Here is a 12,880-nt window from a genome sequence, read left to right on the forward strand (position 1 = left end):
AAATAGAAAGCACAAAGCAATTGTCACGCAGCCCTTTTACACAGAAGGCTCCAGGCCTGTGTGCAAGGGGAGGAGAGAGAAGTGCCGACTCTCCCAACGACACCGTCCTGTGCCCGTGCCATCCCATCCGTCCCCTTCCGCTCCTTCATGTGTGGCAGCAGCCGTGTTCATCATTGCCAAGCTCTTTCCTTACCAGTGTTGAGGGGCAGGTAAGTGGAAGAGTTACACTGCATCACCTCTTTCACTGTTTAAAGACCCTCTGATTAAAGTGTTGGTAGCGTGTGAAATAGAAGCATGCTGGGAGAGCCACAGGGGTGATGCAGTCCCATCTCTGCATCTCTTCATCATGAAAAGTCCCTCTTGCTTTCTGTCCCCCTCTCTGTGTGGTGGCTCTGAACCTGGGCGTTTTAATGGCCCAGACTGCTGCAAGATCGTTGCTCTAAAAGGGACAAACTGATCCGAGAGTTGTGTTCCTCGGACTAAGTGCCCTTGTGGAAGCCTACAGCCTTCCAGCTGGGCTGCTGTTTTCTTTCAGCACGAAAGATGTTGACTGCAAGGGAAGACTTGGTAGCTGCTGCTGTTCCCGTGGTGATTCCTCAAGGCCAGAGGCAGCTCAGCTCATGTCTCCAAACCCTGCATCCGCATGACTTTTGGGGAGAGTTTGGGAAGCTGCTCTAGGTGCCTTTGTTTTCCTAGGGTCTCTGCTGAGGACGAGAGCTCCAGTGCAGGTCCCCTCCTGAGGCCGGGGAGGCGGCAGGGACTCTCTGCGCTTCGAGGGGCTTTGCTAGTCATGACCTCCGCAGCGCAGGGAGGAACGCCGGCCTCGGGCGTTAGGCTCCAGACTGGCTTGAGATGAGGCAGTTGACCCCAGACCTGACTAATGCTCTCCTCTGGGATCTTCTCTTTTCCTGCATCTTCTGGTGTCCCACTCCACACACTCACCTTTGCCATTTGTGGTATCCCCTGTTTCACCTTCTTATTTGCTCCTCCAGGGTCCCTGCCTTTGCTGTTCCCACATATTTGCCAGATTTGTCTCTGGAACCTCATTCTGATCTCATGTTGCACCACACATTCCCTGTTGCACTTTGGCCAGCCTCTTGCATTTCCTCTGCCAGATTTCCTTGGAGGAAACTGTGAAAAATGGTGCCCGTCTTGGCTTGGAGCAGCCTGAGCTCTACACGTAAACCATGTGAGGAACGGGGGTGCTGTTGGTTGAAGGCACTTGGATTTCAAAGATGATCATGGAAGATACCCTCCACTTCCAGGACAGGAGTTTCATGAAACCTGGATTCCTTGGGATTTAGCAAACTCCCTAAAGTTCTTCATCTGCACAGTTTCTGGGGTGGAAAAAAAATGTCTGTTGGCATTCCCGCACCTGGGAGTGGAGAGGAGGATCCAAATAAAAATAGACATAAATAGGGATATTTCCAGCAGTCAAAACAGAAGGATAACTCAAGTGCAACAGAGGTGTCACTTGGTTCACTAATTCTAAACTTTAACAGACTAGGGTTTCCTCTTATGCCCTATCTTATGTTGAAATCCCAGAGTGATGAATATTTTACCTAAGGATTTATATTCCTCAGTTTGGCACAGAAAATGACAGATATTCCCCTTCCTTAGACTGTGCCGCTGGCATTAAGCCATCAAAGCATCTTGGTTTAAACAAGACTCACATTTCTTCCATTATCCAGATATTCCCTTTTTGGCAGCTTGCTCCAAGAGTTTGCTCTCTAGTAGCTTCTGCAGCAGTCAGAAACTGAGTCTTATGTGAGATGTTTTTTAAGAACTTGTCAAGCCTTTTTTGTTTTTTTTCCTTTTTGGTGTGAAAAATCTCGATTTTTACATGTAATTCTCGCACGCAGGACTTCTGGAAAGAGCTAGATTGTTTCAGATCGATTGGTGATGACAAGTAATGTCCTCCTCAGCAGCTCTCCCATCCTCCTCCCGAGGCACAGAGGTTGACTCTTCAATGCTTGGATGGTATTTCTTTCCCAAAGATGACTCTAAAGCCAGTTAATACACATCTCCTTTTCTAAGCTCTCTGCTCTGTGAGCGCTTAGAGGGGAAAAACAAAAATGCTGTTTGGCAGATGGCTCTGCTCTGTGCTTCAAGCATTTCTTCCAAAGAGTTCACTGCAGAGCATTTAACTACCTCATTTGTCTTTTGCTTTCATAACATCTCAGCCTTCCCGGAGTTTATTCAGAAAGGATACTAAAAGCCATAGTACTGATGCTATATATATATATATTTATGACTAATAGTCATAGTACCATAGCCTCTAACCCAAGAGATCCCCCAAGCGCTGTATTTTCCACATGAGATGATAGTTCTGCTCTTTGCCACGCGAGGCCCTCTGGAGCGCGAGAGCAGCACATAAATCCTCTTCAGGGGATTCATAGGATGAAGCCAGACAAGAGAATTTGATTTTCTGGGGAGAAATTCAGGAGACAGAACACTGTTTCTTGAACTGGAACTTTTCAGGATGTTGGGACCTGTAGTCCAAATATAACAGATTGCTGACGCATTTCTTTGACCCCCCAAAAAACAGGAATTCCACTTGGTCTCTTCTCAAAAAAAAAAAAAAAAAGCATTATTTGAATTTGGCACTGTGATCTTGTGTAAACAAATGAATGAAAGAAAACATAATCATTTCAAGTTTAGTCCTCTGCTAGCTTGTAGCTTACGAACAGGATGTTCTGTTGGACTGAAGATTAGAAATGAGCACTGAAAACGTGAGTTGTCCTTTCCCTGTTTTCTAATGCACGTCCTTCTCTTGCCTCCATCAATTAATGTTCAGCGCTATTGTGTGTTTGGGATTTAGGTGCTTAGTAGTGGCACAAGATTGAAAATAGAGGGAGATTTTCCCACTGCTCACATGGAGGGATTGCTGGGGCATATCCACAAGGCCTGTCGAGTGCGTCTGGCATCTCTTCCTTTAGCCTAAGTGGAGGTCTCCATGGTCTCCCATCACGCTGGCGTTACAGCCACATAGTTCTTTGCTGACAACCTGATTTGTTATAGAAGCCAGAGTATTGGGTGAATGACCCCTTTTATTAGTTAAGGTTTCTTCATGCCAACCCCAGAGCTTTCCCTGGAACAGAGATCATTCTGAGATTCTCCCACATGGAATAAGAAAATGTCCTGCTATTCCAGAGTATTTGGAAGAGAACCTTTTCTTTCTTATTTTTCTTCTTTGCCTTTGATGTATGTAAGGACTGTGTGGAGTAGCTGTCATGCATTTGTCTAGTTCTGCTTTGCAGTAACAGAAGGGCTCCAAGAGGCTGGATGAAGAAAAATTAAGTTGCATTTCCTGCAAAGCATGAATAATTTGCAAATCTCTAAACTCCCGTTGGTGTTGCTAGTGAACAAATTGCCCTAGATATTTCTCAACTTGAGAACAAGGGGTGTCCTTCTTCCTGCTCTGGTTACCGTGTAGTTGCCTTCCCTTCCCAGAGTGACTGGAGATGACAGTCACTGTAGAGGCTGCCCAAAGAGAGCCAAGCTTCTTGCGCCCATGGCATTGGGATGGGTTTTGGTGGAGCTTCCCTTTCTAGCTGGACGTGTGTCCCGTGGTTGCTCCTGATGCCCACGTGCAGTCCAAATGGCCATGCCTGGTCAGGCCTTGGAGAAGCCTTTCTGTGCTAGCCGCGGTCATGGGCCGCTCCGCAGACACCCGCGTGCTCCGAGGGCTGCTGGAAAGACGGCGTCGCAGCGCTGCCTTGGGTGGCACCGCCGGCCTCCTTTGCATGACGGAGACTTGAGCAAACGATTCCCGCGAGCTGCCCCGTCCCACTCAGCGCAGTGTCTTGTAGCATCCGCACACCCCTGCTTGCCACCAGCTGGTGGCAGAGCATTCTGGTCATAGGAACGGTGCTGCCACTTGGGACCTAATTTACTAGTATGCAAACATATATTTTGGGTAATGTCAAGATATTAAATAAATGTGTAAAGGCTGATCATTGCTATACTATCTTCCTTTTTGTTGCATTTTTGTAACATGTGCTTTGTGTCTGGGTCACTGTAACACAGATCTGCATTTGCAGTTCCACAGGACGGCACAAAGATTAATTTATGGGAAATGTCCTAAATATTATTTCATGTATTGCAAATCCTTTATATTACTCATACCGTGGAGGAAATAATATTACAATGAATGTACATTTTGAACAAGCTGCTAACCATGTAACCTGGGGATTGAGAGCAATCCCCATTTTACATTCACTTGCATGTTTTCTAGCGTTTAAGAAGAAAATGGCTTTATGTTTGGAGGTTTTATTTTTTCATACACAAAGTGCTTCAGGTTGGTTACCTCACTTGCCTCATACGAATCCCCAGGGCTTCCTCCAACAACCCCATCATCAGTTTAATTATGAGCGCAGTTAGCTGATCTGGCAACGTGAAACACAGCAATTGCAAATCTCTTCCGAACCATGAGTCGAAGGAGGAGGATTTCTCTGAGCTTGGTCCTTCCTAAGAAAAGCCAGATCAGGTTCCTGTTCAGCACCGCTGCTCTATGGCTATTTTTATGACTAAGGAAGACATTTGGCTTTCAGAATTTTTCTCCTTTCTTGCTGCTATTAAGTTGCCTTTACAATTAGGGGCTAGAACTACCTTTAGGTTATCGTTTCCTTCCACATCGCTGGCCATTTTCTGAGTCTCTTCTGAGTGACAAAGATGAGGTGACCCATCAGTCTCCTCAGACAAGTAGCTCTGTGCCGACACTGGCCGGAGAGACTGGTGGGTGCAAATTTAGGAAGGTAAATGGCAGATGTAGCACCTCTACCGCCCTGTTGCTTCCATCCAAGATGCTAGGAAAAGTGGCACAAGCCCAACAACACATGAAGAGCACAAATAGAGAGGAACAGAGCACTTAATCCACCATTGGACTGGACTGTCATGTTCACCAAGGGAAAAAACAAGAGAAAGCTTCTGAAGCATTTGATGGTAAGATGCTAGAAAGAAGAACGTCTCTCTGACATTTATGGTGCTGATTCCTGGAACATGGAGATCCCGAAAGCAAGCCTGGCAGCTCTAAGACCCCTGCTACTTTTACCTCATCTGATGCTAGTTTGAAGAAAAAGGCTGCTTCAGAAACTCAGATTCTCGTTTTTCCAGTCACTACTGTAAATCCTGCCAGGTCTCCCGGTCCCAAATAAGCTTAGTCTGTGTTGGCAGAGGATAATGTCACTTCCAGGATATGCTAAGGTCCTGATAGTATCCAAAGTGAAGCTGTTATTGAGAAGACTGGACTACAGCTCTTGCAGTCTGTTTGCCATCTGCATCTCTCAGGACTAAGGCCTCTTCCCATACGTAACGGAGTGATTAAAGTCATGTTGGGAACTTGACTTCTGCTTCTTGGACTTTCCAGCTCCCATGAAGAATCTCAGGGACCAGCATATCCTTCCTTTGCATTACCTTGTGTCACCTGCTGCACTTCCCTTGCTGCCAAGCAGGAGAGAGTCCAAACCACATTTAACCATCACTGTTCAACTAGAAAGTTATTTCTCTTGAGAGGAGACCCGAGTGTAGGTAACCGGTCTTGCTCTGCGCTTTGTCTGAGAAGCGACATCCCCTGGGACTTGAGTTGGCTTGAAGCAGTGGCTCTCAGGAAGGTCCCCTTCGAGCAGGTCTCCAGCATTAGGGGACACAGCAGAAGGGCTTCCTGGAGTGGCCTAGAAGTCCTCGTCAACTGGTGGGCCAGGAGAAGCTCATCTCAGGAGGAGGGCAGCAGGGAGATGGAGGGGAAGCAGCCTGCTTTGAAGGCCATGGGGAGCAGGGGGTGGTTTGGAAGGACACAGATGACTAACGGGGTCCAAAGCTTGTTTTCCCAGAGTCTTTTTATTCTTCCTGTATGTAATCCCTCTAGAGCCTAAGGTGAAACCCCTTTTTGTACTGCAATAACACTGTATTATATGCTTGCACTAATTCTTCTGCACACCGAGCATGCAAGACCAGTTAAAAGCTTTTTTCAGAAGAAAACCACTGTATTATTGTGTATATAAAAATCCTGAGAGAGAATTGGAATTCTGTCTCCTGTATAAAAGCATGCACTGATTACCTGTATGTAGACTACGCTGTAAATGCTGCAGAGTACTGTAAAATCCTACACTTGAAATCACAATGAACAGGCAATGTCATCAAAAATGAACAAAACAGAAGCTGTGCAATGGATTTTGTGCCTTTTTTAAATCCATGTATGTTAATCCAGACAATCGGGAGAAAAAGGAAAAAAAAAAAAAAAAAAAGCTTGTATACTACCAAAACCTTATTAAAGAATCAAAGGCAGCACCTTGGTGATGGCTGGGTTATTTTGTTGGTTTTCTTGCTCTGGTTTTCCGCTCCCTTTGCTCCTTGGCTCCTGGAAGGGGTGTCTGCTGTGGACTCTGCTCATCCTTGGGTACGTGGGAACACGGTGCAGGGAGCACTTGCTCAAGTGATAAATGAGAGCCAGCAGTTAAGACTGGGCTGGGAAGGGAAACCAGACGCTGAGTGTTGGGAGACGCTCTTGGCACACGCTGGAGGGGCCGCACTGTCTGGTTGTGCTCTCCTTGGTGAAAGAGCTTGACCTACTGAAGTGAGCTTAGTAGAGGGTCATCAAGGTGATAGAGGCCAGAAGGATAAGACATAGGTGGAGAGAGCTGGGTTTGTCCAGCTTTAAAAAGAGAAGGATCAGGACAGGATCCTACTTCTTCCTTGAACTACCAAGTAAGAGGGTGATTCTAAACTCTTCTCAGGGGTGAATGCTGAAAGGATGAAATGCAACGGACACAAGTTGTGGAAGGGAAGTTTAGACATAGAAATTAGACATTCAAGAAAAACATATTTCACCGTGAAGATGGTCCAACACTAGGACAGAGGCCCCTCCATCCTTGGACATATTCAAGCTGAGCTGGACAAGGTCCTGAGCAATGAGCTCTAAGTTGGTCCTGCTTGAGCGGTGGTTGGATGAGAGACCTCAGAGGTTCCTTACGGCTCTGCTATCTCTGCAGGTCATGAGAAACAGGCTAGATCACTCTGCTCCTTAGCTGTTGGCATGTTAAGTCAGCAGTGAAGACAGTCTCAGGCTTTGATGCTCTGGGGCTCTCTTTCTTGTTAACACTTTCAGATGATGATAGCAGTTAAGGTAAGAAAATATGCATTAAAAAAAGTATTTGACCTAGGTGTCTTTTCAGTAAAGTTTCTTTTAGGTGGGTTTGTGAATAACTTGTTTTGTTTTTCATTTTGGGGGCTATTTATGCACTTTGATTCTCTCCTTGGCACATTTGCACTGTCAAAACACTCCAAGTCTCCTATAGGTAGGTGTAAACCAAGCCATTGCTATGATGCTTTGGGTGCAGCATCTGGACAGGGAAAAAGCATATCCATGGGGAAAATGGGATGACAGACGGAAAGGCAGTCCCTGTGCTAAGTACCGTATGGAATTTGTACAGCCAGGGTTACATGGAGGTTAGGAAAACACCTGCAGCAAGAGTGAACAGCAGCAAAGGGGAACCGGAGCAGAAGGCGAAAACTAATTTATATTACAGCAGTGGCCTGCTATCTAGCCAGGGTCAGAACCTCGTTGCATAGTGCTATATATACACCCAAAACTTTTATTTCCTTTCAGAAAAAAAAAAAAAAAAACATTTCTGATGTGTTGCAAAAGAGCTGGTCAGGAAAAAGCAGCCTAAAAAATGCTAAAACATCCAAGATGCCAAGGCTCAATCGTGGGCACCTCAGTCTTATGCCTGATGGTTCCAACCAACATAGGATGTACACGGAGCACTAGGAAGCAGCGGGGATGACGCAAGCGAAGAGCAAGGGAGGAGGTTTGAAGGTTTATATGTGAGTTTGAGCAACCTCAGGAAAGGAAAAGGAGGAAAGGGGGGCCCTGCAGCTGTACCACCAGCCACAGCATCTAGGAAATGGAGTGAGGTAGAGCAGCAGGTAAAATGTGGTTGGCAAAGGGTTATCTTTTCAGTGGGGAGCTCAGTGCAATGCCAAGTATTGGTTCCAAGAACTGCCTGAGGGAGGAAGACAAGTGGGTAGTTTCTTTTGCAGGCCAAACTGCAGAGCTGCAATCCTGAGGCAAAGAGTAGAGGGAGTCAGGGGAAGTTCAGCTCAGGCTGATAGACCAACATCCTCAGAACCTGACTCCTGCTTTAACAAACTAAGGGCTTTGGACTGCAGGAATATTTAATATATAGTCTAAGCATCTTCTGAGTCTGTAAAACATCACTTCAAAAGACGGTGTTTGGAGCCTTTCTATGTGTTATTAGGACCTTCCAAAGATGAGATGTGATGCATTATCCATCACCTGCTGGAGTTTAGGGAGAGGCTGCCATTTCCCAGGCTCCCTAACTGAAGGGTGACCTAAATGTTTTTCTAAAAATTCATCCTGTGAAGTGCTTCCACTGCGGTTGTCATTTACAACCCATTAGGAATGAGGTTAACTTTGATGGTCATTTGCTCTTTATTTTGTCCCATGTTTGGTCGTGTGGGTCCGTATGGATGAACACATGGATGTTTATTCTATTGCTGTTATTTGCAAGCATGTTGCAGGCTACTGCTGAAGTGCTGTGGGCAGCCCCTGCTCCACAGACCAGAGCTGGAGAAATGTCGTTCCCGTCAGTGGTTCAGACAGACAAGGAGCTCCTCTGTCCTTACCCTGCTCTAATGGCTTGACATGCCAGAGGTTATAAAGATACTTTCAATGTCAGCATTCATGAGTTACTCTAATGATCATTTTAGTGAAGGATCGGGGAGAGAACAAAGAGTAAAACCCATAGAAAACAGAACTAGGAGTTCCTGGAGGGAAGGGGAAGCAGAAGGGAGAGATGAATAATGTAGAGATGGAGCACAAAAGACATACATACAAAAAGTACTGCCCTCAGGACGAAAGAGTATTGGAAAGTGGTTAGGAAGCACTAGGTTATAACCTAGGTTATTGTAGAGAGGCCCCTTCAACTTTCCGAGCAGTTCAATGCAGCCTGGGCATAACAAAGTGTTGCAGAATGACTCCAGTAAGGAAAGAGAGAATATGCGATACAGAAGATTGGGAAACCCTCAAACCCTGCCAAGAACTGTTTGTAAACAGCTCTTTTCGGTCTAGGTTAAGAACTGCGAACAAAGAAACTCCTCTGGCAGGTTCTGTGCTGAGAAGCGTCTTGGTGAATCTCAGTGCCTAAGTTTGGCACTGATCGAATGATTGATGGACTAGATGTTTTCCATTGGTGCTTCCCAGTACATGCTGGGGCAACACATGAAACTGCGGTTTCATGTGTTTTTTGCAAAGTCTGATTACTAACTGTTCTCTTTTGTCCTATTTTTCTTTTTCCAGGCATATTCACTGAAGTCGTTTGAAATGAATGGTCTGCCCAAGGCGGTGCCTTTAAGTTTGCCTTATCAAGACTTCAAAAAAGATTTGTCAGACTACTGGGAAAAGCCTAAGGCACCCCAGCGGATCAAGAAGGTTGACTTCTCAAATGTTGTCTTGACTGCTCCTTGCAAACCCCTTGAATCTCACCTCAAAATGAATGGGAAAGAGGAAGAAGAAGAAGAAGAGGAGGAAGAAGAGGAGGAGGAAGAGGAGGAAGAGGAGGAAGTAGGGGATGAGATCGACATGCACAGTGGCTCCAGCAGTGACCTGAGTCAAAAGAGCACGGAGCGCAGCCAGGAGTGTGCACCATCCACTCTCCTGGCTGATGACCAGAAGGGCTCCAAGGGTCGAGCTTCCACTGCCGATGGGGACCTGGAACTGGAGGAAGGCTCAAAAACACTAGTGCTCTTTTCACCAGGTGATCTGAAAAAGTCTCCGGTGACCACAGATTTGGCTCCAGAAGTTGATCTGGGGACTCTTGCTGCTCTAACACCTCAGAGCGAGCGGCCACAACCTATGGGTAGCCAGTTAGATGTATCCGAGCCAGGAACTCTGTCTTCTGTCCTTAAATCTGAACCAAAGCCTCCTATGGCGGTGGCTACAACTTCCTCCCCTTTCACCAAAGTTGAGCGCACATTTGTGCATATTGCTGAAAAGACCCACCTAAATGTCATGTCTTCCAGTGGCCAACTGATGAGGCATGAGGATTATTGCCCTCCTGGTCCGTTTGAAGAGATCATTATTGAAGAAGAGATGGAGGAAAACCTGGTGCTGGTAGAGAACGGGAGCATACATTCCGGCCTAGAAGGGGCAGAGACGGAAAGCTGTGCACTTTCAGCTAATCCCATTGAAATCACCTCAGAGACAGCAGGCATAGCAAAGCCTCCTGAGGAAAAGCTGGAGCTCTTGGACAAAGTGGCACCCCTGCTAGATTTGGAAGAGCCTGGCAAGACCATTCCCAGAGAGCACGAGCTTGAGAAGACTAAACCCATAACAGAACACCTTAAGCAAGCAGAAATCCCTCTGGACGCACCACAGCAGGGCCCCAGGAGACCTCTGGGATCCAGGTACCGGAGTCGGATACCCATTTTGTTCTCTGAGGAGGACACTGGCTCAGACCTTTCAACTTCACTCTCAGCCAAAGACCGGCTCTATAAGAGGGCGAAGCACCCTGATTTGGCTCGGCTAGTGATGGAGAAGAGGCAAAACCGTCTCCTTAGGCTGGCCTCAGGGGCCTCCTCCTCAGCATCCTCCAGCGATGAGCGGCGGCGGGCCTCAGAAACCCTTTCAGCCACTGGTTCTGAGGAGGATACCCACGACTCCGATGACTCCATCCCAAGAAAGGCAGGGAAGGAGAAGGCTGCCCTCCTGGGAAAAGCAGAGAAACACATAAGCACAAAGAGCAGAATTCCTCGGCCCATCACACCGATGAAATCACCACTAGAGACAATGAGGTCTGAGGGCTCCATGCCTGTTTCCGTGCCAGTGCTCTGTAGCTCCCTGCAAGATGGAGCTGCTGCCTACAGGTAAGGCCAAGATTCTGAGTAATGAAAAATGCTAGACTTGCTCAGGAATCAGTGAGGGCTTTTCTCACCTGTCCTGTTTCCTGCAATCATTTCAGCTCATCTGCAAGTGAAATACACAGTTTCTTGAGCTCAATCTGGCCAAGTCCCTCTTCACCTGTTCTGGCTTTGGGGCCCTCTTCTCTTCCATGATCCTTCCATCCTTTCATCCATACCCTTTCATGGTTTGGTACTGCTAACAGTAGATCCTTCCTGAGTTCGGCTTTTAGCTCTGTGGCACAATTGGCATGACCCTGTCTCTCTAGGGAGACCTGTCCTGGCTACTGCAAGGGCTAGAGATTTCATAGGTGGGCCCTGGATTTTCAGTGAAGAGCACAGTCTGTTTTGGGGTCTGCTTCTGTATGATTGAGAATTCTTTCAGGGAACAGAACTAGGAATGACAGATAGGCCTCAACCTTCTCTGAGTTACGCCTGCATGGCTCCAAGTGGCCTCAACAGAGCTGATCCACCTGTGCTGACTGTCCCACTGTGGACAGTGGATGTCCCAAAGAGCTGATTGCCTCAGAAGACAACCAGCATGTGAAAAGCTCAAGAGAGAAAGATACATACACACATATGGGCAGTGGTGGTGACCTGGAACAATGTGGGCCACCTTCAGGTGGTTTAAATTTCCTACATGTCCCTGTGTCTGGCTCTTCTCAGAGGTTTCCATCTCACTGTTGAATAAGCATGGGAATGTAGGTATAGCTGGGTCTTCTGAATTCAGCCTGTCCCCGTGCACCCTAGTGTCTGACTTTCCACCTGTCCTTGTGGCTGGACATCAAGTCCAGGAGCAGAAGTGCTGCTGTGACCCTGCCACAGGTTCAGCAAATCTGCCCTCTGTGAGACATGAGGTAGAAGGCCTGTTTGGGTGAGTGTATTTGCCAGCAGAGATACAATCAGAAGCCAAACGATCCGTCTGCGACCTGGCTTGTGCCCAAAGCAGAGATCTTGCTCTGCTACTGCTGGAGGCACCTTGTGATTGCGCAGCAGCCTGCATGCCAATGCTACCAGTAGCCCATAGCCCAGTGCAGCAATTCTTCATCGTTTTCTCTTTCCCTGCAGGCTTCAGGCACAGAGACCAGCTGGAAGTATCCCCAACGACTCCCGACCGGCCCAGATGCAAAGCCGGCTTCCTTCTTCACCGAGTTCCACTGCTCCTCCGCCACGGAGCGGCTCGCGGAGGCCTCCTTGTGCACCTCCTCGGAGTCCCATCCTTCCTTCAAGAAACCCCAGTGCTACCCCCAGGAGCCAGTTGCCCTCTAGGAAGGAAAGCCCTTCTCCTTGTCGACAGCGTAAGCCGGGGACTGGTATTCAGCGAGTCCCGCCTTCCCCCCGACCTCAGCCCCAGGCACAAGCCCTGGGGCCAACAGGAGACTCCCTGCCCTCGCCTGGTGTGGCCAAAAAGGGACAAAGAGGAAAAAAACAGACTCAAAGTCCAGCAACCAAAGGAAAGCAGGCGTCCCCAGAAAGTAAGGCAGCGGCCAGATAATGATCTTCTTCTGCCAGCCCAAGAGACTGGGTACCTTCTGCATATAGGATACACTCGAGATGCTGCAGCACAGCCTTCCACGCGGGCGCCACAGGTGTATAGCAGTAGCCGTACTTCAGCGCTTCACTCACTCTCACCCCACACTGTCGCCAGCAGCTCCCACGGGCCTGAGCGCCTCTGAGCCACGGAGCCTTCCTCGAGGGAAGCACCCGTCCCCGGCTGACGCTTGCTAATGCACAGCCCCCAGCAGCGACCCGGGCCGCCTACCTAGCGCCCGGCCCTCTTCCCTCCCTGCCATCCCCCTCTCTCCGTTAGCAATAGCCGTTGCTGATACCACGCGCCGAGCCGGGCTTTGGAAACGGGAGCAGAGATGACGAGGGTGAGGCCTGCTGGAGAGGAAGGCTCCTGTCCGCCAGGCAGCTCCCTCTTCTCTCCTTGCCAGTAAAACCCCAGTCCCGGCCACCACGT

The 12,880-nt window shown here is 48.0% G+C and overlaps 1 protein-coding gene across 3 annotated transcripts in view; it reads left to right on the top strand.

The window, feature by feature from the left end:
* Positions 1–12,421, top strand: part of TTBK1 (tau tubulin kinase 1) — a 66,907-nt gene extending 54,486 nt beyond the window's left edge. For all 3 annotated transcript variants that reach the window (XM_010217440.2, XM_088531251.1, XM_088531252.1), the window contains 2 exons: positions 9,320–10,884; positions 11,986–12,421. In XM_010217440.2, the coding sequence (XP_010215742.2) occupies positions 9,320–10,884; positions 11,986–12,412 (1,992 nt within the window). In that variant the 3' untranslated portion in view covers positions 12,413–12,421. The remainder of the gene's footprint in view (positions 1–9,319; positions 10,885–11,985) is intronic.
* The last annotated feature ends 459 nt before the right edge of the window (positions 12,422–12,880 follow it).

Source organism: Tinamus guttatus, unplaced genomic scaffold, assembly GCF_059628265.1.
Source record: "Tinamus guttatus ecotype Peru unplaced genomic scaffold, ASM5962826v1 Tinamus_guttatus_pri_ptg000403l, whole genome shotgun sequence".
In the NCBI taxonomy this organism is placed as follows: Eukaryota; Metazoa; Chordata; class Aves; order Tinamiformes; family Tinamidae; genus Tinamus; species Tinamus guttatus.